At 47.9% G+C, this 26,951-nt stretch overlaps 1 protein-coding gene across 3 annotated transcripts in view; it reads right to left on the reverse strand.

Moving 5' to 3' along the window:
- Positions 1-12,433: 12,433 nt before the first annotated feature.
- GFPT1 (glutamine--fructose-6-phosphate transaminase 1) overlaps positions 12,434-26,951 on the reverse strand; it is a 57,060-nt gene continuing 42,542 nt past the window's right edge. For all 3 annotated transcript variants that reach the window (XM_038551491.1, XM_038551492.1, XM_038551489.1), the window contains 7 exons: positions 26,624-26,744; positions 25,656-25,813; positions 20,408-20,522; positions 20,011-20,138; positions 19,253-19,420; positions 18,437-18,598; positions 12,434-17,796 (listed from right to left, as the gene is read on the reverse strand). In XM_038551491.1, coding sequence (XP_038407419.1) covers positions 17,752-17,796; positions 18,437-18,598; positions 19,253-19,420; positions 20,011-20,138; positions 20,408-20,522; positions 25,656-25,813; positions 26,624-26,744 — 897 coding nt within the window. In that variant the 3' untranslated portion in view covers positions 12,434-17,751. The remainder of the gene's footprint in view (positions 17,797-18,436; positions 18,599-19,252; positions 19,421-20,010; positions 20,139-20,407; positions 20,523-25,655; positions 25,814-26,623; positions 26,745-26,951) is intronic.

Below are 26,951 nucleotides of genomic sequence, written 5' to 3' on the forward strand. Positions count from 1 at the left end.
GGGAGACCGACGGCCGGAGCAGGAGCAAACCCTCCGGGATGCGGAAGCCGCCCGGGCCCGATTACGGACCTTCGTGTACGACTACGGAGGGTCAGCAAGATTCCCCACATTGTAAGCGAAGGAGCTGTACGGTATGCCAGCAGCACCGTGATTAAAAAAATAATTAAAACGAACAAATGGTCCTTCTTTTACAAAAATACTAAGGAAAGGAAAAACTGGCTGTCATTTTTCAAGATGTACTTCGGAAAAATAAAAAGGCGGCGAGCTTCTGTGGACCCCGACATTGTTTTCAAAATTTTGAGGGCTGAGAAATTGTCGGGCCTGAGCGCCCCGGTGAGTTGCCCACGGCCGTCCAATAAACCACTCACACATTTAGCAGGTCACGGTCATACACACTCACGTTTGATGGCTCCGCGGAGCTGGGACCTGGGTGGCCTCGTTGCCTCCTGACTGCAGTGTGAGCCGGGGCTGGGGTCTCATCCGAGGGCTTGAAGGAGGGAGGCTCTGCGGGCCCGACTCACCCCGTTCGTCTCGGGCCCTCGGACTGAGGGGATCTGTTCCTTGCTTCCTGAGCCTCTCCGTGGGGTGCTCATAATGTGAGTGTGACTCCGGACCCCAGGCTCCTAGGATCTCCTGACCCCAAGGTCCTAGGATCTCCTGACCCCAGGCTCCTAGGATCACATGACTCCAGGCTCCTAGGATCTCCTGATTCCAAGGTCCTAGGATCTCCTGACTCCAGGCTCCTGGGATCTGGTGACCCTGGGCTCCTAGGATCGAGCCCCATGTTGGGCTCTCTGCCCAGTGGGGAGCCTGCCACTCCCCCAGCTCATGCTCTCTCTCTCTGTCAAATAAATAGAATTTTTTAATCTTAAAAAAAAATAAAATACTGGGCACAAGATGGGCTTTAGGCCCCAACCAGTAGGAAAGAGAGGGCACGGGCTTTGCACGGGCGTAGGAGCACTGAGTGCTGTAGATGAGCACTGGTGGTCGAGCACCTGCAGAGCCCCCTCCTCTATGGCTCCTCTTCCCCAGAGGCCGGGACCCCAGGCCCCACTCCCCCCACCGACAGCGCAGACCCTGCCCCGATCCAGGATCCAGTCTGGAGGCCAGAGTGAGCACAGGAGAGGATCAGCTTTCAGCCCAGGGACCAGTGCCCCACAGACCAGACCCCCTGTCTAGGCAGCCGGACCCTGCGGTGGGACAGCTGCATCTGCAGGCAGATATTTCTGTCCACCACACTCTGGGGGCACCCCGAGTGGGGGGGAGTCAGTCCACGGTGTCCTGGGGGTCACCCCGAGCTGGGGGGGCATCCCAAGCTGGGGGGAGCCAGTCCAGGGCGCCCTGGGGGCATCCTGAGCTGAGGGGGCCAGTCCGCGGTGCCCTGGGAGCACCCAGAGCTGGGGGGAGCTGGTCCAGGGCGCCCTGGGAGCACCCCGAGCTGGAGGGGTCAGTCCACGGTGCCCTGGGGGCATCCCGAGCTGGGGGGAGCCGGTCCAGGACTCCCTGGGAGCACCCTGAGCTGGGGGGAGCCGGTCTAGGGAGCCCTAGGAGCATCCCAAGCTGGGGGGAGCCGGTCCAGGGCGCCCTAGGAGCATCCCGAGCTGGTGGGAGTCGGTCAGGGCACCCTGGAGGCACCCCGAGCTGGGGGGAGCCGGTCCAGGGTGCCCTGGGAGCACCCCGAGCTGGGGGGAGCCAGTCCAGGGTGCCCTGGAAGCACCCCGAGCTGGAGGAAGCCGGTCCAGAGGGCCCTAGGAGCACCCCGAGCTGGGGGGAGCTGGTCCACAACGCCCTGGGAGCACCCTGAGCTGGGGGGAGCCAGTCCACGACGCCCTGGGAGCACCCCGAGCTGGGGGGGTCAGTCTGCGGTGCCCTGGGAGCACCCCGAGCTGGGGGGAGCCGGTCCACGATGCCCTGGGAGCACCCCGAGCTGGGAGGAGCAGGTCCATGACGCCCTGGGAGCATCCCGAGCTGGGGGGAGCAGGTCCATGACGCCCTAGGAGCATCCCGAGCTGGGGGGAGCCGGTCCACGACGCCCTGGGAGCACCCTGAGCTGGGGGGAGCCGGTCCACGATGCCCTGGGAGCACTCCGAGCTGGGGGGAGCCGGTCCACGATGCCCTGGGAGCACCCCGAGCTGGGGGGAGCAGGTCCATGACGCCCTGGGAGCATCCCGAGCTGGGGGGAGCCGGTCCACGACGCCCTGGGAGCACCCTGAGCTGGGGGGAGCCAGTCCACGACGCCCTGGGAGCACCTCGAGCTGGGGGGAGCCGGTCCACGACGCCCTGGGAGCACCTCGAGCTGGGGGGAGCCGGTCCACTACGCCCTGGGAGCACCCCGAGCTGGGGGGGTCAGTCTGCGGTGCCCTGGGAGCACCCCGAGCTGGGGGGAGCCGGTCCAGGGCGCCCTGGGAGCACCCGAGCTGGGGGGAGCAGGTCCAGGGCGCCCTGGGAGCACCCGAGCTGGGGGGAGCAGGTCCAGGGCGCCCTGGGAGCACCCGAGCTGGGGGGTCCGGCCCACGGCAGGACCCAGCACCCCGCCCCGCGCTGGCCCGTCCCCGCCGCGCACCCCTCCGGCCCGGAGGCTCCCCACGCCCCCTCGTGGTCTCCGCGCGCCGCCGCGTCTGTGGCCGCAGGGCCGGTACCTCGGCACACCCGGGGCTGCGGACACGAGTGCGCCTGCCCCGAGGCCCCGCGAGCCCCCTCCCCGAGGCCGGTCTGGGCCCCGACCTCCCCCCGACCTCCCCACGACCCCCCGGAACCCCGGCTGGACGGCGCCCGCGGGCCCGGGGGTGGGGGCGCTGCGAGCCGGGACGGGGCTCCGAGGGCGCCCGGGGGACGGGGCCGCGCCCGCTCCGACCGGGACAGGGCTGGGGAGGCACTGCCCCCCGGTGGCCACCGCCCGCACGGCAGCTGCGTCCGTCGGGGGCACCGCGGGGTCTCCGGGTGGGTCTCCGGTCGGTCTCCGCGTCTCCCCGGGGCGCGGTCTGTCCTGAGCGGGCCTGTGCGTCCCCCAGCCCCGACCCAACTCCCTGCGGCTGGAACCGCAGGGCCACGGTGACGGCACAAAGCGGCGCTTTTCTGGATCCACCCCGCCTGCGCAATAGTGGGTACTCCGGGCGGCAAGTTCCCCAGTTAGTGCGCCAGTTAGTGCACCAGTTAGCGCACCAGCGCACCAGTTAGTGCACCAGTTAGTGCACCAGCGCACCAGTTAGCGCACCAGTTAGTGCACCAGTTAGTGCACCAGTTAGCGCACCAGTTAGTGCACCAGCGCACCAGTTAGCGCACCAGTTAGTGCACCAGTTAGTGCACCAGTTAGCGCACCAGTTAGTGCACCAGCGCACCAGTTAGCGCACCAGTTAGTGCACCAGCGCACCAGTTAGCGCACCAGTTAGTGCACCAGTTAGCACACCAGTTAGCGCACCAGTTAGTGCACCAGCGCACCAGTTAGTGCACCAGTTAGTGCACCAGCGCACCAGTTAGCGCACCAGTTAGTGCACCAGTTAGTGCACCAGCGCACCAGTTAGTGCACCAGCGCACCAGTTAGTGCACCAGTTAGTGCACCAGTTAGCGCGCCAGGCACCAGTTAGCGGGCCAGTTAGCGCATCAAATCAAGGGGCGTCCAGGCCTCCTGGTGACGAGGGCGGGGACGGAGACATTCGGTGACCCCTTCCCTGACAGCGCACACCCCCCCTCTTCCCAGCACTCAGCCCCACGCCTTCACATGGCCCCTGGTGAGGCCCTCGGGACAAAGCTCGGCGGCTCCAGGCCCCCTGAGCTCATGGCTGCTTTCGATGGCCCTCGCCCTGAGTGACCCCCCACGGCCCTCGCCCTTAGTGACCCCCCACGGCCCTCGCCCTGAGTGACCCCCCCACGGCCCTCGCCCTGAGTGACCCCCCCCCACGGCCCTCGCCCTGAGTGACCTCCCCACGGCCCTCGCCCTGAGTGACCCCCCACGGCCCTCGCCCTGAGTGACCTCCCCACGGCCCTCTCCCTGAGTGACCTCCCCACGGCCCTCTCCCTGAGTGACCCCCCCACGGCCCTCGCCCTTAGTGACCCCCCCACGGCCCTCGCCCTGAGTGACCCCCCCACGGCCCTCGCCCTGAGTGACCCCCCATGGCCCTCTCCCTGAGTGACCCCCCCACGGCCCTCGCCCTGAGTGACCCCCCACGGCCCTCTCCCTGAGTGACCCCCCCACGGCCCTCGCCCTGAGTGACCCCCCACGGCCTTCGCCCTGAGTGACCTCCCCACGGCCCTCGCCCTGAGTGACCCCCCCACGGCCCTCTCCCTGAGTGACCCCCCCCATGGCCCTCGCCCTTAGTGATCCCCCACGGCCCTCGCCCTGAGTGACCTCCCCACGGCCCTCGCCCTGAGTGACCCCCCACGGCCCTCGCCCTGAGTGACCCCCCCCAAGGACTTTCATGCAAATCCTCCCTCCATATTATTCCACTGCCCCCTCCCCACAGTCCCCAAACTAGAATCTCAAAGCTAAAATCCCTGCTATATTGACAAGTTGCCTTGTTTTGAACATTCTAGACCCACAGTCCCCTCAGGTACTAATTTTGACCCAGCAGGTGTGGATGGCTTGTGACGGGACAAAGCAGGAAGGAGGACGCGGAGTCCAGCCGACTGGGCCCTGGCGGTCCCTTCGTGCCCGGCGGCCACCTGCTGCAAACAGTGAGCGGTGAGCACAGAACCTGAGGCAGCAGGACTGGCGGTGCTGGGGGGACACGGGATGGGCCCCCAGGGACACGGTGATGGGAGACGGCGGGGTGGAGGACAGCACGGAGGACATCACTGTGTGGTCTCAGCGTGGCCCCCTCCGGCTCGGAGCCCTGGGGTATGTGGGGGGCCCAGGACTCGGGGCGACGGGAGGGGTCATGAAGCCAGGGCGCTGGCCCCGAGGACAGGTGCGACCCCCGGCCTCACCCACCCCCACCCCTGGCAAGAGATGTGAAGGGATCTGCTCCCAAACAGGAGCAGGGTCCCCGTGGACTCCCAGAGTCGTTGGGGTGCAGGGGGACACCAGGGAGCCCTGGGGCGCCGGCCACAGTGGGGCTCCTCTGGGTCCCTGCGCCCCCGGAGCAGAACTAGTTTCTTCATCAGGGAGACTCCCAACAGCGGAGAAGTCTGGTGCTCGCGGTTGAACGTGGATCCCCGCACTCCCTGTGGGTCCCCAGGCCCCGGCAGGCGATGAGGCAGCAAGTGAAGGGGCCCCGCAAGCCGCTGCGCCTCCAAACAGCTCTGGAGACGTGTCCAGAGACTCAGGGGGGATGAAAATGCAAACAGCTTTAGCCAAGCTTGCACAGATGCCTCGTCACTGCACGTTCCTAGAAAACGGATGCCTCCGCTCAAACCTTAAGTTTCTAGAAGGATTGAGGCTTCCTGAAGCCTGGGGGGGGGGGGGGTGGGACTGCGGCCAAGGCGCCAGGACCTGGGACCCTCTGGAGGCATGAGCATGGGAGCTGGATCCAGCCATTCCTGAGGCCCACTGGGTCCACCCTGCCTGTCTGGTTCCGTGATCTGAGAAATCCCGCTCTTGTGATCCAGGGCAAGAGGATAGGGTTTTTCTTTACTGGTAACCAAGTGGGTCCTCTTACAAGGGCTTGTGAAGACCTCCCGAAGAGAGTGGACATGGGCTACCAAGTGGGTGACACCGCGGGCAACAGCCACGGGACGGGCAATCGATTGGGGTGGGGGTGGCCACCCAGCTCTTAAGAGAGTTGGAGAAACTGGGTGCTTGGGGTACTGAATGCTGGGTGCTTGGGGTACTGAATGCTGGGTGCGGGCTGCGCCAACGCACTGTGGGTCGCAAAAGGTCTGCCGCCCCAGCCCCGCCCCCCGTGCCCTGGGCCACCCCACCCCCCACCCCGCCCAGGGCACATCCAGAGACAAACAGCTGCTCAGCGTTGTAATGAGTGTTTTCCTCTCCCGGGAGACACCGAGCCTGGCTCACACACCCTCTAGCCCAAGGGGTGCAATGGACCCCGCGAAGCTCTGAGAGCTAAGACTATGGTGTGGACCTCTGCCACCTACACCAGATCGATCACCTTTAGTGATTGTTGAAGATGCAGACTCCTGGGCCACAGCTCCACCCACTGAATCATAATCTCAGCTGTGGACCCAAGAATCTGCGTGTTTTAATAGGCTCCTCAGGCATGTGGAAATTTGAGAGCTACTCCCCTAAGCTCGACAGGAGACATGTGTCTAAGGGAGACATGGTTGTCTCCTGTGGCAAAACTGTGTTCTGTGGAGAAACAGCGATGACCAGGACCCATCAGCTCCTCTCGGAGTTAGAGCTGCATGGAGGTAAGCCCCAAGTGCACATCCCTGATGGCACAAACTCTCAAACCATGAATGTATAAAGCGATCCAGGACTGGAAAGTTCTTAGGCACCTCATGGAAATAAACGTGAATCCTCTCTGAAGGAAGAAATCACCTTCAACCTAGGCCTCAAGGAATTCCCAGAAGTGACTCTCCGAGGAACTCACGCCTGAAACAAAAAAAACAAAGAAACAAGGCACCATGAGTGAATGGCAGCAGAAATAACGGACAATCCAGATACTGGAAATATCAGGTATAGGCTTAAAAATAACTCTGCATATCACATTTAAAGAAGTAAAAGGTTCAAAATAGCTTCAAGAAAGAGGAAAAAATAGAACCAAAGTTGGAAAATACCCAAAAGAACTTCTTAGCAAAGAATATACATTCATAATTAAAATTTAAAAGTCAGGGGTTAACTATAATCAGGCACAAAGGAACTCTCTAGAGAGATGGGTATGCTCTACAGCTGGGTTGTGGGGACTGTTGCACAACACCATACATTCACTAAAACGCCTTTAACCGAACAGTGAAAATGGATAAAGCTCAACAGAGCTGTTTAAAAAAAAAAAAAAAAAAAAAAACTTTAACAACAAATCAGACACAGGTAAAAATAAACTGGTGAACCAGAAGACAGGTCAGAAGAACTCATCTAGAATGATGCACACAGAGACAAAAAAAGGAAAAATACACGTGGGAAGTTAAGGAGTATGGAGGATAGGGTGAGATGGGTAACATACGTCTAGTTAGGGACGAGAAGGAGAGGAGTGGAGAGACGACACGAGGAATGGACAATATTCAAAGAGTTACAAAATGGGAATCTTCCAGTGCAAAATCTGTAAAGCTCCACGAAGCCTAAGCAGAGGTAACAAAAAGAAACCACGCTGAGAAACAAGAGCAAAGCTGCAGACCACCAAAGCCGATGAGGAGATCCTAAAAGTCACTGTAGAGAAATAACAGATTCCTTCCAAAAACAATACTCTGGACCTCTCAACAGTCACAGTGAAAGTCAGGAGGCGATATGTTGAAAGAAAATAACTGCCAACCTCGAAGTCTGTGCCCAGCAAAATAACGATGTATTCAGATAAGCAAAGTCAGTTTGCCTCCAGACACAAGGCTTGATAAGCAGGAACAAAGGGAAATGAGGATTAATATAAGTGAACATTATATAAGATAATAAGGTTTTATGAGTTGGGGCACCTGGGAGGCTCTGTCGTCGAGCATTTGCCTTCTGCTCAAGTTGTGACCTCGGGGTCCTGGGATCGAATCCTGCATGGGGCTGCCCCTGCAGGGAGCCTGCTTCTCCCTCTGCCTGTGTCTCTGCCTCTCTCTGTGTCTCTCATGAATAGATAAGTAAAATCTTAAAAAAAAAAAAAAGGTCTTATGAGGTTAATAAAAAATGTAATTAAAATATATGTTAAGAATGACATGTTAGCATATATAAGGAGAGGGAAATGAAGCTAATACTCCCTAAAGTCCTTCCATAGTCTGCAAGAAGGACAACAACATAAACTTTAGAATCTGATACCTAATACGTGAATATTGTAATTTCTACAGTAATCCATAAAAGAACAGAAACAGACTGGAACATCCAAACAGAAGTGAAAAAATGGGATGATGAAAAAATAATTCAAGAAAGGGAAAAAGAGAGAGAGAGATATACAGGACTGCCAATTTGAAGAGAAGGCACAAAATAAAATGATAGATGTAAAATAAAACTAAGATACCTTTTTTTATATATAAAGATTTTATTAGAGACCCAGGCAGAGGGAGAAGCAGGCTCCCTGCGGGGAGCCCAATGAGGACTCGATCCCGGGACCCCAGGGTCACGCCCTGGCCCGGCCAAGGGCAGCTGCCCCACCGCTGAGCCCCCAGGCATCCCTGTAGAGGGAAATTTAAAGCCTAAAGATACCAGATTGAGTCTCTCCTGGGAAGGCAACATAATCCACCTCATTAGCAGATTAGAGGCGGAGAATACTGTGACGTCAGTAGAAGCCTTTGATGAAACCGAAGCAGCCATACGGGATTTAGAAGCAAACAAATGAAGTCTAACAAACAAAAGAACGGGGAGGAGAGAAACCTCCCAAACCTCATGAAGGGTGTCTGCGAAAATCTACAGCGAATATAATACCTAATGGTAAAATGTTGGAAGCTCTCCTCTGAGGTTAGAAGCGCAAACAGGACGTCCCGGCACCGCCTCTCCTGGAGCTGGGCTGCTCGGCCCTCGCAGCGGGGCAGCGGCGGGTCCTGTCCCGGGAAGGGCGAGCAGGGCAGGAGCGCCCCGACGTACTCCGGGAGGTGGGTAGCGCCCGCGGAGAACACCGCCTGGAAGTAAAGCCAATTTGGAAATAAGCGAATTTAGCCAAGTTGCAGCGAAGTCAACATACAGAATTGCATTGTACTTTCCATACCAGAAAAAAAAAAAAAAAAAAGCTAGAAAATGTAAATGTTTAATTTCTTTGTGAATTCTTTACAAATCCTCATCTACAAGGATCCCCACGTCCCTAAGGCGTAAACACAACAAAAGACGGGCCAGTTTCCTGTGCTGCTGTCACACGTCCCGCGTCTGGGGACGGCTGCAGGAGGGTCATTCTCTGGCGGCTCTGGCGTCCTCAGTGCCCGGCCGCCCCCCCCGCGCCTGGGCCTCCCCGCGGTGGCCTTCCCGGGCGCCTTCGGTCACGTGCCATCCTCCTGTCGTGTGTCCCCTACGAGAGCATGCTGGGGCGGGGAGAGAGCCGGCTCTGGGAGCGCCCTGGGCCGGCTTTGCTTCTGCGGGTGCTTCTGCGGGTGCCCGGGCTCCCGGGGGGCTGCTGTCGTGGAGGCACCCGAGGCCTGGGTCCCCCTTGTCACTGGCCCCTCCTTGCCACCTGGCCGAGCTCTCCCATTCCACTGACCTCCCCTGTTGGGCCAGGCCGTGACTCTGTTTCCCCGTCTGCGTGCAGCCCTGGAGGCCCGTGCAGGTGCGGCCTCCCCGGGGGCAGAGGCCCCGCTGGGGCTGCACCTGCTGCGGGCCGCGTGTCTCCAGCAGCCGGTGCTCGCTTGCTTTCCGCTCCGGGGACTTTCTCTGAGTTTTCTTAGGCCTTTTCCGTCGGCCTTAACCTCTCGGTGCCCGGAGTCTGCCCGCGTCGCCCGCGCACGACCACCTGCCGCCGCCAAGGGGCCGCCGAGGTCGGGAGCCGGGAGGGGACGGGGCCCCGCGGCCTGGACAGCAGCCCCACGTTCCCGCCGGGTCCCAGCGTCCCAGTGCTTGCCGAGGGCCAGTGGAACACAAAACGGGGACGGAAGGCGTACGGGGTGAGCTTTATTTATTCATGAGACCCAGAGGGGGACAGACACCCAGGCCGAGGGAGAAGCAGGCTCCCGCGGGGGCCCGACGCTGGACTCGATCCCGGGACCCGGGTCACGGCCTGGGCCGAGGGCGGCCGCCCCACCGCTGACCCCCGGGCCTGAGTGTGTGACCCGTGTGTGTGCGTGCGTGTATTTACGTGGACTGTACTCTCGACCAGCCGTCTGAGGTGTCGGTGACCAGGGCGTCTCTACCAGGCGGACAGTGACGGGGGCAGAGGGGCGGGCCCCACGCACGGCGACCCTTGTGCAACGGGAAGAGCAGGCCGGGCTCCAGCAGGGCTCCAGCAGGGCTGCCGCGGCCCCGCAGGCAGAGCCACATCCCTCCGCGCCTCCCTGGAGACTCGTGTGGACCCAGGGCGCGGAGAGACGCCAGGGGGCCAAGGACTGCAGCAGGTCCCCCCCTTCGGGGCCCTCGTCCAGGGACAGCCACTTGCACAGTTTTGGAAAAGGGAAGTAGAAGCAGGTGCTGTCCAGCGCCTCGGTGGGGCTGCTCACGGCTCGGGCGTCCGGCCAGCAGCACCCACGCGGGCTCGGGGGCCTCCCCCCCCTTCCCCAGGCCGCCTGCTGGCTGCCCAGGCCCAACTCCCCACGTTGAGTCCTTCCTTACTAAAACGCCAGTCGGCAGTCATTTACGGTTTCTTGACCAAACTCTAACTCACCAGGTACAGGCACTGAAGGAAAAATAAATAAAAATGCTATTTAGAGCGTAACTTAAGGTCAGCAAGTATTTTATTAAAAACTACTATGGCAAAGCCATTGGGCGAAGGCAACGAGAAATATCATTTAAGCAGCGCCCATCGTCCCCGGGGCCTTCTCATCATACAGACCTCACGGACCCAGGACGCTGGGCGACGCAAGGGAAGGACGGGAAAGCAAGAACTGACTGTTCAGGTAGTGAAGGGCTGTCCATTTAAATAGTGATCCAAGTTCTGAGGCATCCTATCTGGGTGTGAGCCAAGCCAGGACAGATTCTTTATTTTAAAAAATAACGTGAGGGGCACCGGGCTGGCTTAGTCGGGGGAGCATGTGACTCTTGACCTTGGGGTCATGAGTCCGAGCTCCACATCGGGTGTAGAGATTATTTAAAAGTAAGATCTTTAAAAATAAATAAAATCATATGAAGAACTTAAAAATCAGCCTTATCCTTTTTTTTTTTTTTTTAAGATTTTATTTATTGATTCATGAGAGACACAGAGAGAGGCAGAGACCCAGGCAGAGGGAGAAGCAGGCTCCCTGCGGGGAGCCCGACGTGGGACTCGATCCCGGGACCCGGGGTCACGCCCTGGGCCGAAGGCAGGGGCTCCACTGCTGAGGCCCCCGCTGAGCCCCGCCCCAGGCGTCCCTCCACCTTATCTTCTGATAGGATGTCAATAGCCTCGGAGCTGCCCTTCCTTAGTCTCAGCATACTGAGCGCAGAGGAACTGAGGACCATTAGCGTGGAGACGTCACCCTCCAGGAAGGCCAACTTGAAGACCAACGTGTTTACAGGCCGCTGGCCTTGGTCTGCTCTGGGCAACTCCAGACTCTGTCCCCTGCACTCCTGGAACCAGGCGTTTGCAAACCAATTTACACAAATGAGTCTCTGCTGAGAAAACAACTCAAAGCACTTAAGTTATTAATGTGTCAGTAAAGTCAATTCTGCATTCGGAGGCCAGAGAGTTTTGCCACTTTCACTAAAAACATCAAAAAACCCAAAACAACAATAATGAAAAACACAAAACCCTACATGTAAGATGTTTTAAAATTAATTTGTTTCTTTGAGACAAAGAAATACTTTGAACTTTAGTAACGATACATGGGTCCAAGTTAATACCCAAGAACGTAAGATAAAAATCTTGCAAGGATTCCCCAGTCCTAGGTTTCTACATAGCAGCAGCAAACGTAAATTCAGTATTGGGTTTACATTTCATTCAAAGGGGAAATACAAAATTAGGAAAGCAAGAGATAAAAGTCAAAGCAAATATACTCAATACTTCCAAACAACTCTACGGTACAAAGTAAATAGGGGCGAAGGGAGCCCCCATGAATCCAATTGGCGATCTGCGTTCAAATCTATCAGAAACGTGAATTTCCTGCTATCTCCCCTGCCCGGGAACCACAAGCCGTCGCCGTCCCGGTCTCCGGCCCGTTAGGGACACTGCCTGAAGACAAGGCTTTCTTATGAGTCCATCCATGACTGACGGTGCTATCAGTGAGGGCAACGTGAGGGCAAGAGTGTCACCTGAAAGGGGCCGTTGGCAGAAACAAACCGTAGGGACCCTGGGACACGTGGGTTTTTGCGGCCTGGATGTTGTAGGACAACCTATTAATTAATGGACATCGACCCTTGAGTCTCACAAATCAAGAATGTATTAGCTAAGGACCACAGGGTCATTTGCCCTGCAGGTGTAATCAATCTAGAATCCTCAATGAGCACCCACATTACAGGTTTTGGGGATCCTGGCAATTCTCCTTCTAAGACCTCACTGTATTTAGGAACACATAAAGCTGAGTGATGGAGGCAAAAATGAACTCCTCCAGACCTCCAGGGTACGTGACAGCTGTGAGCTCCAGCATACACCTTCTTAGGCTCTGGTTTTTAAACTGCTGGATGCTTCTAAATCACTCAGTATACAGCAGAAATTAAAAGCATATGAACACATGGCAACAGCTTTCATCCTAATAGGTACAAACAGTCTTTTGAATCTTATACAGAGGTAGACAGATAAGTGAATGGAAGGAAACAACTCTAATTCCATCCAAAAAGTATTTCTCTAATGGTGACAAGCTCCATTTTTTATTCATTTTATTCTCAACTGCACATCCATACTTCACTTTCAAAAATGTCTTGAAATACGAAAGGGAAAACATGGCTACAGAACAGCATTTGGAGAAACGTGTGTGACAAAACATGTATGTGAGACCTTGGAATTTGAACCAATGAATCATGTTAATATGAAGTGCAAAAACATGGCCTTTCAATCTGGAAAATAACCTCTTGTACAAATGCTAACCAAAAAGAGAATAATAAGTTTATCTTATTACCCACATACTTCCAGGGAAGGGATCAGCTGGTTAATTAACCTGTAACCTGGCAACCTGTCCATATATTATTACAAGATTAGTGTATTGCTCCAGGATGTTTAAGCTAATAAAGTTCCAACATCATTTTTTAAAATGAAGGAGAACTATTTACTTTCAGATTAAAGAGAAAAACTTAACCCTTACACTTCGTTTTCCTCACACAAAAAAAAAGTTAAAGAATTTTTTTCTTAAATGTCACTCCAATGAAAAACTGGCCTCTAAATTTCTAGGGAAATTATTTCTTGGCCTTTAGTAAGTACTCAGTAAATACTTACAGCCAATTAAGGAGATTTAAAAGATAACCGTTTAATAAAAGTAAAGCCGGATTTTATGCCAAAATGTGGCTCGTGGAAAAAATGATCCGTGCTGCGTGGCAGCCCCAGGCTTTGCTGCAGAGCAACACAGAGACAGAGATGAGAGGCTGGGCTCAGTTCAACGGGAATTGGCAAAACAGCACAGCTATTCATTCAAACCACCCGGGCATAACTCTGTCCCCGCAGAACACAGTGCGCGCTGTAAGCACCAGGGATGGAGACTTTTGCTTGCTGTTTGTGAAAGGATCCTGTAAAAGGAATCTTTGTTCTGTAATTAAAAGATTGCCAGATACTACAGAAACTTTAGATTCAGGGTACATGCTGCCTTGCCACTTAGCCACCTTAAATATCCTTCTTTTGCGACTATTAATTCACTTGCGCAAAGTTGCTGATCACTGTCTACACTAGAAGCTTGCTAGAAACAACATATTTTCCCAAAAAAAGAATTGCAAAAGACATGAGAAGGCATAACATCTATGGAGTATGACATCAGAAAAGAGTAGAGCCTTTGTTTCGTCTGGTGATCGTTTCTGAAACAACTGGTAAGTTGGAGTGCGGCCATGGAGCTTTGGATTCTATTTATGCAATCATCTCTGCTTTCAAAAAGCAACAGTAATGAATTAACTTCTAGCGTCAGAAAAGTTGACTAACAACTAAACACTGGCTACATTCCTAGTGCAATACAATCCTTAACACATCCACAAACAGGTATACACTTCAAATATTGGCAAATTGCTTCAAAATGCAATTCTCAGTAAGTTTTGGTAATTTATTCACAGTTCAAGGTTAGAGTTGTTGGACTTACAAGACGTAAGGAAGAAATGACCAAATGCCTCAGTAAACTAAACATTTATCTTAAAGAACAGGAAACAAACAAAGCAAGATTCTAAAATCTCGAGCTCACAAGCAGGGTAATTTAAACAAATACCAAAAGCTTTATTTGAGCAAAAGCAAAAAACAAAGGACAGAAAAAAACAACCAACCAAAAAGTCAACCACAGAACATTTAAAAAGCTAACAGGATCACTTCTATATTCATTCTGAGTACCTTAAGAAAGTCAATTCGAGAATTTCCTAAAACGTTCACATTAGCCAACATCATGGCCGATTCCGTAACATTGATATCAAGCTATCACAGACTTACAGGTTAATACAGCGTCACTTTACAATCTTGCTAGTCAACTACGATTTTCATTTTAACCCTGGAAGCTTCTGGTTCAAAGTGAATGTTAAGCAGTCCTACTGGTTGTCATGCCATAGATCTGAAGATATGGTTAAGCTCATCAAGCTGGAGAAATACTGATATATTAATAATCCTTAAATATTGTGAGAACAAACTGATGTGTTAATTCTCCTAAACTTGGGATTCTAACACGAAGAACAAGGGAAGTCATCTGAAGCATGTTTCGTCAAGACATATCTCGTAGTCTGGGAGACAAAACCCACTAAATCTGTGGACAGAAGGCTCAGATACCTTCCTCCGTCAGCCCTTCCACTTCTTTGGCCTTCACAAATTCCGTGTGAGCTACGCTTTCTTCTTCTACAAACACTTTTCCAATGACATTGTGCTTTTTTAGAAAAATCACTTAACTTGTCACATAGGATAGTTAACATCAGTCTTTCCCTTTTATTGCTGTAGTATATCTTAATTTTTTAAACAGATAAAACACTGACTCCAAAGGACTTCCTAAAATATGTTTGTTAAAGCCGACATTTCAGCTGGTCTTCCTTCTTTGACGACAATATAAGTTAAGTGCCAAATAAACACTACTAAGGAGCTAAAAAAAAGGGGGGGGGGCTCCTTTTCCTTCTTCTCATCCTCATGATTAGCTCAGGCCAAGAGAGCTGTATTCAGAAGGATAAGACAGTATCATCTTGGAAACAACCGCCAGCCCCGCCCCGGCACGCCGCGTGTCCGCTCCCCACGCAGGACCAGGGCTCGTTGATCACTCGCGCACCTCGCCTTCGCCCTTCCTTAGCACACCCGGAAACACGGTCTCCGCAGCCCGCGGCAACAGCTCACTCTACAAAATGCACTTTGTAGCTCCTGTGAACATGATGCGCCCCTGAACGCGGAGCATTCCGTAACACCCAGCTCGCCTCCATTCTACGCCCTCACCCTGGGCCTTGCCAGGTCCTTGTCTTCACCAGTGAGAGGTCGGCCTCGGGACAAGCAGACGTTGCTTTCAACAAGATGTCCTTTCCGGTTCCTGGCACAGGGACTTGCCCATAAGAGGATGCTGACACAATGACAGCACACTAAAAACGGCTCATGTTAATTTATCTCTTCTCCTTCGCTCCTACAGCACAGGTAATTAAAAAAAAAAAGATAGAAAAGCGGACTGACTGCAAAGTAATCATCATCTACGGGGCCATGTGTGAGCTGCTACACATGACCCCAGCCTGAAAGGGCTCGTGGCGGAGGTCAGGAACGCTAAGTCACATATGAGTGAATCTAAACTTTAAATGTACTACAAGAAAGAACTTTTCATATAAAGGATTCCTTTTGTAGCATATCCTTCTTGAAAAATCAGATTTTCTTATCCTGTTTCACATTGGTTTTAACCGGGCAGGCACACTTATTAGTGATATGCCTCATTACAGTACCTTTTCTGCATTCATAATTAATACATAAAAGCATTTAAAAATCACTACATTAAATAAAGTAAGAAGCAAGAAGGGACAAGAAGGAGAAACTGTTTATTTGGAAAATATCACTTCTTGGTTCTTTAGTATCAGCTTTTGAAATCCAGTTCAGAACGTATCCTAGCTTGAAATGTGCGTCTGTGTGTGAGAGAAAGGCGGACACAGAGGAAGAGGAAAAATAGAGAAATTAAAAACTAATGATTGATCTCAAATATTTGTTCACTTAGAATGCTGACCCAAACTTCAGACCGTTAAGAAACCCTACAAACCCATACAAATCACAGACATAAAATGCCAATTTAACAAACATAAAAAATGACACTATACATATACTAAAACTAGGCCTAAACAAAATAATCTCAGAAACAATTAAAATAGGTAAATACAGCTATAGTAGCTATGTATATGATGTAAATAATAACCTTACTTTATTTTTAAAAACAATCAAGTTTCTAGTCTCCATCTAGGACAGTCCTTCCAAACTACCTCAAAATATGCAAGGAATTTTTCTAGACCTAATACACAAGCAGAATCTGGGCTCCCCTTGTAGCAACAGCTATTAGAAAATCTTAACCTCAGCAAGAAATTCAAACACAGAAAAAAGAAAAAGCCTGAATTTACTTAAATAATTATGCTAAATATCTTACCTTCACAATTTAAAAGTGAGAACTTTAGAAAGACTTCACCAAGACACAACACACTGCCCTATAGCCCCCAAGATTTGGCCAAAAAGCCCCATAAAGAAATGATTACTCACAACACGTTGGGTGTCTAATATTCTACTCTATTTTAATCTAAGTTGTTAATTTCCATTTCTGACGTAAGCCAGCTGAAGGCACCTTGATATCACTTTATTTTTATCTTCTTCATTCCTAAATATATTTCAGGGTAGAACACAGACAACAGAGAACACCTAGGAAGTAATACTATGTTTGATGCAATCCTTCACTAGCATCAGGGTAAAGCACGGCTTTCTCTAACCTAGCCCAGCATATACACTTCTAGTCAAATGATTAGTCAAAAGACTTGCAAACCTTCCAAACTACAAAGAACTTCCAACTGGCACGATGGTACTAGTTTTATGCAACAAGGCAGTAAAAAGTTAAAATTCACTACACGAAATTTTTAAGAGATTTTGGCATATACCAGGACTGATTTACTCTCCGACGTCTGATAGCAACTTTGTGCGGTGATTTCGAAGAACAAGTCATTTTAAGAAAAAAAACATGAAAAATAAAAAACGAGCGACGCAAGGAAATAAACAGTTTTAGAAGATGAAAAAACTAGGAGTAGGACACCCCACCTGGAGGTCCCCCATCTTCACACGGAAAATCATGTTGTCAGTCGTCCAAAGCAGCTCAAATTTAAAGTTTGTGCTACGAAATTGTGCAAATACTTGCTGTTAAGAATGGAGAAAACCAATGTACTACCATATTCTAGCTTCCTACGTTAACTCGACCTCCAGATAACCAGCAACAGGTCTGAGACACTCGGGTTAACCTAACTTACATAGAAATCCCACCACGAAAAGCTTTCAGTTTTTAAGTTCTACAGTGTGATTTTAAAAACAAACACAAACAAATTTCAAAACAAATCACAGCATCTTCTAGTTATATGTAAATTTAACAAAACCTTAATTAAATGTCCAAGCATTAGCATACATTGCCACTGGCTTTAGATATTCCAATTAAATGTACTAGATTTTCTTTGGGCTGAATGAATAGAAACATAGTAAAACAGAGGCCAATTATTCTAAAAACATATAATCCTCCCAGATTGAAGTGGAGGGCCTGGAAATCCAACACCCAGCATCCTTTAAAGAAAATGAGAGCTAAATCTCTTGGTGATAATGATTCCAATATAAATTCCATTATTTAAACTCCCCCACAAATTACTGAAAAAATATGAGGTAATTTCACAAAAATCACAAATTGAGTGGAATAATTATAACCGATATATAAATAAGGATTTACTAAAAAAGGCTTCAAGGGGTGATATTTTAAATCAAGGTGTTAAATACAAAAGGTGTCTTGTGTTGCTCAATCGCCCAGAGTTGCAGATGCTCCTTATTCTACAGTTACAGATTTGGCAAGATTCCGGGGAAAATCAACCTGCAAAAGAAGCAACATTTGAAAGATTATATACATTGCAGGGAGAGGAGCGGGTTCTCTAAGCAAATTATTTTTGTGTATAAAACCAGAAAACAACACGTTCATCAACCATCTTAATTACAGACTACAAAGAACTAAAATTAGAAAATGTTGCTGAACAATGTATCTCAAAAATCCTGACACGAGGAAAAGAATTCCCCAGGAGCCGGTTCAGCGCAGGAAGTGCTTCTGTGGTCCTCCATGACAGGGCAGCTTACTCAGAAGACACTAGAAGCGGGTAAGACCAGGAGGTCTGGCTGTCCTAACGACCAGGAGACTGGGAACCCTAGATCCTGCAAGGCGTGGGAGTGTCCCAAAGAACTGCCAACAGCCGCCCAGAAGGAAACGGAAACACGTGGAGACTCCCCGCCCTGCAAGTAACCTCCAATCACAGAGGCAGGCCCCACGGTGCCTGCGGGTCCTGCGGGTAGGAAAAAGTGAGGACGTAATCTACGAATTGGGCCATGCAAACGTTAACAGGTGACAGATACGTATCTGAAGGATTTCTCAAATGCTACTGCTAAAAATTTAGAAGGAAAACTAAGAGTATCAAAGCAGGTAAAAAGCCGGCCCAAGATTTCTACAGGAGCCCATCACTTACGTCATAGCCCCTCAGCACAGCAAGGTGGAAAGCCAGCAACTGTAAGGGGATCACACTGAGAATGCCCTGCAAGCAGTCCACTGAGTGGGGCACCTTGATTGTTCTGTTTGTGTTCTTAATGGTCTCGGTATCTTCCTTATCACAAATCACCACTGGGCGTCCCTGGGCAAGACACACACACATTCAGCGGCAAGCAAAGGTAGAGCGGTTGCACACGAATGTGCAAAGCCCACACTGCACATCTGCACGCGGCCTCACAGGCTCAATCCCATGTGTAACTCAGACTGATTTCACTTGTAGCCAAGAGGCAGAAACTTTGCAGGATCCAGTCATTTTTTTAAACTCACACAACTGAGAAATACCAAGCTCAGTACTTGAATCCAAGTCCGCCTGCCTTCAAAGCTCAGCTTCGTAACCACTACATTGTGCCCACACAGTAATACCTTCGGGGCTTTATGTAAGAGCCAGATGATCTGAAGAAAACTCAGGTAAGCACAGCACCTGAGTAATATTAATGTAAACCCTAGTTTCTCCTGAAATACACTTTTAAGTATATTAACTTAAAAGGGAGCAGCATACACTAATAGAGAGGACAGGACCTGGAGACTAGGACCTCAGTTTGGGTCTTGGTTCTGCTTATTACGAGATCTTTGAGCTGGGTCCTGTCAAAACTCTTCACACCTAAACTCCACATGTTCTGTAAGCCTCCTACTGGGCCCTGGCCTATCAGTTTAAATGTCATAAAATTCAAATAAGCTATAGTAACCCAACTCTTCGACAACCCCAGGGGCCGTCCCAGCACAGCCTCTAACGTACCTGCCTGGCCACCACCTGCTGAAGAGCATTCTGACACTTGGCATACGTGTGATCTCTCATAATGATCATGATGACAGGCATCAACTTATCCACCAAAGCCAGAGGGCCATGTTTCAATTCACCAGCAAGGATGCCTTCAGAGTGCATGTAAGTGATTTCTTTGATTTTCTAACAGGAAAGAGCTACATTAGTCTTCAGTTTGTTTTTCAAAAACCCATTCTTAAGTAAATATTACACAAAACATCTGCTGTCTGAAGTCACTACTTATCCACAGTATAAAAGGACCTACACTGGTATGTAAATATAGGCTAATAGTTATTTATAAACTACCAACAAGTAATGGAAGTTTGAGTGTCTATATAATAAATAACTACAAGTTTTACAACCGCAAAAACTTTTTGAAAATTTTAGATGATCATGAATATATTCACATTACTTTGTAACTGTTCTATTACTTGCCTCACGTTTACCTCAATTAAATCTCACACCTAGAGAACTTAATCTTTTATTTACTCCTATTTGGACAACAAATTAACTCAAGTAACTTGCTAAACCTAAATCCAAATCACAGTGGTAAAATGTACTTTTCTTGATACTCACTTTTCAATTACGTATTGTTACCCTTTTTCCAGGTAAGTAATCAGAGTGCGTTTTTTACAAAGGCATTTTCAAAAGTCCCATCTATTTCATTCAGTCTAAAAGTAGGACTACGTGCAGGTCCTCAAGTCCAAGATGAAATTATAAGCGAGACGACTTACTAGGGCCCCTTCAAGGCAAGTAGCATAATGATAGCCACGCCCCATGATCAACACTGACTTCTGATGGTACAGTTCTGTTGCCAGTTTCTGAATTTCATCATCCATGCTCAGTACTTCCTTAATCAAATCTGTTAAGAAGTAATATTAACAAAGTCTATGAAAAAAGGACAACTAACTGACCCAATATCGTAACAATAATACACTGGCAGCAACCAACAAAAAGACCAGGGTTTCTATTCTATTCTGTGACACGAGCAAGGGATTTCTAAATACACGGGTTCAAAAGAAGAAAGATCTTTGGGACTAAACAGCTACAAGCCACAGCTTCAGGGATAAGAGACCTCACTCATTAGCCACCCCTCAGACAACAAAAGTCGACGGTGTGAGCTCTTCCTACCAGGCAGCCGCTTCAGTCCAAGCATGATCTCTTTGCGTCTCTCTTGCATGGAGATCCTGTCATCACACATCATGAGGGCAAACATGACAAGGGAAACAAACTGGCTGGTATAAGCCTGCAACACCACAGAAAGGCAGAATTAGCTGCAAGTCCATTTGAAGAACTTGGAATTTTTAATTTATAAAAAGAGGAAAACAAAGAATTCCCTCCCACTGGTTTTATAAATATATATTGCCCCCCCCCTTTTTTTTTTTTAAAAAAAAAGCAGCATTAGTAAAAGCAAACTGAATCAGTAGTTGGGAAATCTATCACTATGCTCCATTTCTGAATTTGAAAAAATGACTTAATCTTTATTTCCAAATACAAAAATTCCTTATAATGCACTGGATGCTTACCAAATCCCCAATGTCTTCAAGAAAGGAGCAGAAACACGCCAGAGGAAGGTGAGCAGAGTGTAAATCTGCACATACATAACCAAATTAGGTTTTTTATATAAGCCAAAGCACTGGAAGGATTTTCCCTGAGGTACCTGCACTGAATTTGTTGGTTTTTTTTTTTTTTTAACTGATCTTTTTTTTTTTTTTTTTAAACTATTGCTTATTGTTTTTCCTCATTTCCATCTTTGGTTTCTTTTCCAGTTTGGCTTGAAAAAAATTTTAATCTCAATTGTAGCAAAGTGAGTAGAAATAAGAATCATCATCATTCTTAAGAATAATTACATTCTTAAGAATAATTCTTAAAAATAATTACATTTTAATAACATGGTATTAATAACATTTCTGTACTAAGCCTTTTTAAGTAGGCTCCACAGCCAGCATGGAGCCCAATGCAGGGCTTGAACTCATGACCCTGACTGAGATCAAGACCTGAGCTGAGATCAAGAGTCAGATGCTTAACTGACTGAGCCTCTTAACTGCCCCTGTACTAAGTCTTTTTAATAGTAGTTCTGTTATCTTTTTAATTCATCAGCCATCTAAAGAAACTAAATTTTATGTTTTAAACATTTGAGTTTCTTTTTTTTAAATATATTTATTTTTATTTTTATTTACTTATGATAGTCACAGAGAGAGAGAGAGAGAGAGGCAGAGACACAGGCAGAGGGAGAAGCAGGCCCCATGCACCGGGAGCCCGACGTGGGACTCGATCCCGGGTCTCCAAGATCGCGCCCTGGGCCAAAGGCAGGCGCTAAACTGCTGCACCACCCAGGGATCCCACATTTGAGTTTCTTATTTATATTTTTATTATTAAATCACTAGGACTACTGTAGTGTGGCCAGCTACAGAGTTATGTGCAATTTTAACAGTAAGAAGTTTATTCCTGGGACACCTGAGTGGCTCAGCAGTTGGGCCTTGGGCCCAGGGCGTGACCCCGGGGTCCCGGGATCGAGTCCCGCATCGGGCTCCCTGCATGGAGCCTGCTTCTCCCTCTGCCTGTGTCTCTGCCTCTCTGTGTCTCTCATGAATAAATAAATCTTTAAAAAAAAAAAAAAAAAGTTTATTCTTGGTTTTTTTGTAGATTATAGGCTGAATTTCTATCAGCCTTCTCTGGATAAGGAAATCACTTCATTAGTGAATATTTTCCTGTCATAACGTGGATAATGAGCCTCCTGTATAATGAAATCACAATCTGCTAATGCTCCTTACTGTCCCAATAGTTAAACGAGACTCCCTACTTCCTCTTGCTGAACCTCCCAACTAGGAGCTGCTTACATGTCCCCCACAGCTACCTGTGTGACCTATCTCTGTGTTACGACATGTTCCACTAGCAGGCTGGGGTTTTCTCCCCCAAAGCACTGACACGGACTTGCAGTCCCTTGCCTTCAGGCTAACAAGCACACCTGTATTCTAAATTCCAGTCCCTTCTAATCTACCTTTTCCTACTGACATTTACTCTTCAATAAACCAATTCATCACAAAACATTTGATCAGGAAAAGGGAAGAGACCCAATATCTAGGACCCCTGGGATACCTACACTGTTTCCAATTCTTTGTGTTTCTTTTTGTTTGTTTAAGATTTTATTCATTTATTTGACAGAAAGTGAGAGAGAGCAAGAGAGAACACAAGCGGGGGGCAGGAGGAGGGCAGGCAGAGAGAGAGAAAGAGAGAGGGAGAAGCAGGTTCCCTGCTGAGCAGGGAGCCCAGATGCAGGGCTCGCCCAGGACCCCGGGATCATGACCGAGCCGATGGTAGATGCTCAACCAACATCTTGAAGGGCCCCAGGTGCCCCTTCTTTCCAATTCACACTAATCCAATGGGTTCTAGTTCCTCCAGCCCATGACTAAAAATGTTACTCTACAGAATAAGTTTCCTTATTTGGACTTAAGACATCTCAACCTTGGTTTTTAAGTATGAATATTAAAATAAAATAGATTTAATGCACACATTTTTCTATTGCATTCCCATTACAGCTTAATTTCCAATTTCATGTTTTTCATTTCATCAATATACACCAGAAAACCAATTATAAGAAAAGTAAGGTACACCTCACACTTAGAATTTACTGAGGTTTGAAAGAATTCACCAGGAAAATGTTGATTCTGAACTTTTAAACTTGCTTTACTTTATATTCTGCCAAAAAGTTATATTGGTTTATTTTTAAAAATCAACAAAAGTCAGTACTGTGGTTAAATTTTAAACACCTGCAATAACATATAAAAACTGCTAAATCTGCACATTTATGTCCATCAATTCCTACAGAAATATCAAATTGTCTATGGTCTGATATTAGGAGAAACTTAGTCATCTCTCTCTCTCTAATCCTAATAGTTTTTCAGGCAAAGTTGGGGATTCATGATCAAGATTATAGAATTCTTGGGCTGGCTCCATCACAGGGTCAGGGATTAGGACCAATGATGAACTTCTTTGATCATCTATTAGCATATAAACTTGTATTTGCCATTCGGAAACAGTCTATGACTAAGCACTGCAAAACTTTTATAACTCCAAGCCCAGGAAGTCTAAGGCAGTTGAAGAAAACAAAATTACTTTAGAGTTCAAGAAAAATTAAAGTAACACTAAACTGCCATACTTCCTAAAATTTTCAAGGGAGCTATTTTTTTTAAGCAGTTAATTAAAATATATGTACTATGAGAAGATGCTTATTTTCTTATACAAGATGTAACCACTGGGGGAGACTGAGGGAGAAGTACACGGCCTTGTCTGTACTATCTTTGCAACTTCCTATGAACCTTCAGTTATTTCAAAATAAAAAGACCGTATAAAAAAGGACCTGCAAAAAAGAAAACTACTGCTAGAAATAACAACATGAAAAAAATCTCAAAAACATCATCGGTGAAACCCTTGTTTCACCACGTGTTAAACAGAAGGAACCAGACACAAAGGACATGTATTATACAATCTCGTTTACAAAAAACCTCTGGAAGATGACACAGGATAGCAGGAGAAAGCAACTGTAGCTGCCTCGAGCAGGAGTGGGGGTTGACCGTAAGGCGGCACAGAGGAACTTGTTCAAGTGAGTTAGTCTAAAACAGGACCGTGCAAAAACAAAACAAAAAAAATAAAATAAAATAATTAAAAAATAAAAAATAAAACAGGACCGTGGCCACAGTTACACAGCCAAACTTACTAAAACTACATACCTAAAATCGGTGAGTGTTATGATGGTGAAATTTATACCTCCATAGAGCCGCGGGAAAAAATGTTAATGGTACAATCTAGGTGAGGAGTATATGGGTGTGAATATAAAATTCCTTTCACTTTACTGTTTGAAAATCATAATTAAATGTTTAGAAAATTAAAGTTTTTGTGAACAACAGAATTAGAAATAAAAAAAAGTGTCCTTCCTGTGACAGCTCACAGTTCAAGAAAGATTTTAGTAAAAAGGTAAGTCAATGGCACCCATGCACTGGTGATCCCATATCCCACATACCCCGTGGTGAAGCCCTGTTCTACCATGTGTTGTGAATAAAGGAGCCCTGGAATTCCAATCCCTGATCAAAGCTGTCTGTCTGGATACTGTTCCAAAAATCCATAAGCTGCTGCTGAGGGAGGCTGGTTATTTATTCAGGCACAGAATGGAAACCCAAGCACAAACATCTTACATGTTTTAATTACCACATGGAGAAAATTCAGGTTTCAGCTTTCTGTAAATTACAGTGTTAGCAACATCAAAGTAACCAAGAAACAAAAAACCTCACTCAGAGTTTTTACATAAGAATCACAGATTTTCCAAAAAAAAAAATTCTGAGGTTCTTTAAAAGGAAAAAAAAATTCAAATGTGGTTTTGTACATCATCTTCCACACACCTTAATTAGAATCAAATCCACCGATACCTAAGCATCTTATTAGACAATCAGCAGGAAATACTACATTTAAGCAGAAAAAACAGAAATGTTGAAATCATAAAGAGTACTACAACTGTGGACAGAGAACATCTTTTGCATTTATAGATCTAAGATTCCTATTTTTATGACTAATACTAAATTTATGCATATTCCAATTTCAAAGAGCAAAGTAGTTTCAACAGGTCTTAAGGGACGCCCGGGGGGCTCAGGGGTTTAGCGCCGCCTTCAGCCCAGGGCGTGATCCTGGAGTCCCGGGATCGAGTCCCGTGTCGGGCTCCCTGCGTGGAGCCTGCTTCTCCCTTTGCCTGTGTCTCTGCCTCTCTCTCTGTGTCTCTCAGGAATAAATAAATAAAATGTTTTTTTAAAAAAGTCTTAAAAAAAAGATGCTTTAAGTCTCCACAGATATAGTATCCAAAGAGAAGCAGATATTGTCATATAACACTCATTTTAATTTTTTTAAATAGGCAGATTGTATGCCAAAAAGTGCGCACCCTCTTACAAACTTTCATGGGTAGTGTGTATATTTAGGCATGTGTATTAGAAGCTATGAGTATGTAAATAAAAATTTATTATTATTAGAATTAAAAATAATTAAAAATTAAATGGATTAAGCTGGGTGTTTCTGTTATTTCTCTAATTTCCTACTCTACTTAATAGAAGAAGAGGACCTGCACTTACCATGTACCCCACTGTACCCGCAAGAGGAACGTTAAGTGATGAATGGAAACAGACAGCATGTATGTTAGATCCTCTGTCCCTTTTAATGGGACTGAGGGAGGGAACAGTGTTTTATCTACTACAGGCCACCCAGCCTTACAACAATTACAATGATTAGTAAACTGTAAGGGCTCTGTAAGTGCTACCAAATGAACCATAAGGTATGGATGAGGGTGTCCTAGCCGCACTACAATCAGACAGGTGAGAGAACTAAGTCAGTAACTTACCTTCGTGCTGGCCACGCCGATCTCGGGCCCGGCGTTAATGTGAACCCCACAGTCTGTCTCCCTGGATATGGAGCTGCCCACCGTGTTTGTGATCCCCACAGTTAAGGCTCCTCTCTCCTTGCAGTACCGAAGACCCATCAGGGTGTCTGCGGTCTCACCTATGAAAGCAGGAAGATAAAAGTCACAGAGCAGTCAGCAGACACGGTTTCTTAGATGCAAAAACAAAAAAACTGAGTACACTTTCATCAGTATCATTTGCTTAAGTAAAATTTAAAACATGCCCTTGGGGCACCTGTGGCTCAGTGGGTTGAGCATCCGACGCTTGATTTTGGCTCAGGTCATGATCTCAGGGTCATGAGATCAAGCCCCACATCGGGTTCCACATTCAGTGCGGAGTCGGCTTCAGATTCTCTCTCTCTCTCTTACTCCACATTCCCCCACACCCAGCTCACACAATGCTCTCTAAAATAAATCTTAAAAAAAAACAACCAAAAGTATGCATTTCAAAATAATAAATTTGTAAAACTTTTAATAGTAAGTTCCTATTTTTTAGGCTCTCCTTTCCTTGTCTTTGAAAATTCACCCCTTTAAGTGTAAAATGTGTTAATTTTCTAATTCATAAGGAATTATGTAATATCAAAATAAATCTGTGTTTGTCAAATCATCTGTAATACTTGTATATCTTTAAATGTCAATTTTTGCCAAGACATGCTGTAATTAGGGATCCCTGGGTGGCTCAGCAGTTTGGCGCCTGCCTTTGGCCCAGGACATGATCCTAAAGTCCCCGGATTGAGTCCTGCGTCGGGCTCCCTGTATGGAGCCTGCTTCTCCCTCTGCCTGTGTCTCTGCCCCCCGCCCCCTCTCTCTATCATGAATAAATGAATAAAATTTTTTTTAAAAGTCTTTTAAAAAAAAAAAGACATGCTGTAATTATTAGAATGATAGTCAAGTCTTTAAAATTAGCATACCTGACTGACTAATGAAAAAGCAAACATCATCTCGAAAAACTGGTGTGTTTCTATCCAGGAAATCACTGGCAAGCTCCACCATAACAGGCAACTCAGTCAGCTCTTCGAGAACTTGACGTGTCTGCAGAGAAAAAGTTAACTTCGTCATATAAGCTTCAAATACTTTCTCGCTGGACTTCCTTGGATTCAATTCAATGTACACTTTTCATTTTTTTATGATTATGAAAATGATACATATGCATTGTTAGAAAATACAAACAGTATTGATTAAAGCATAAAAAAATCATCAAAATCCCACCAGTCAGGACACAAGTGCTGTTAACATTTT

This window comes from Canis lupus, chromosome 10, assembly GCF_011100685.1.
Source record: "Canis lupus familiaris isolate Mischka breed German Shepherd chromosome 10, alternate assembly UU_Cfam_GSD_1.0, whole genome shotgun sequence".
Lineage (NCBI taxonomy): Eukaryota > Metazoa > Chordata > Mammalia > Carnivora > Canidae > Canis > Canis lupus.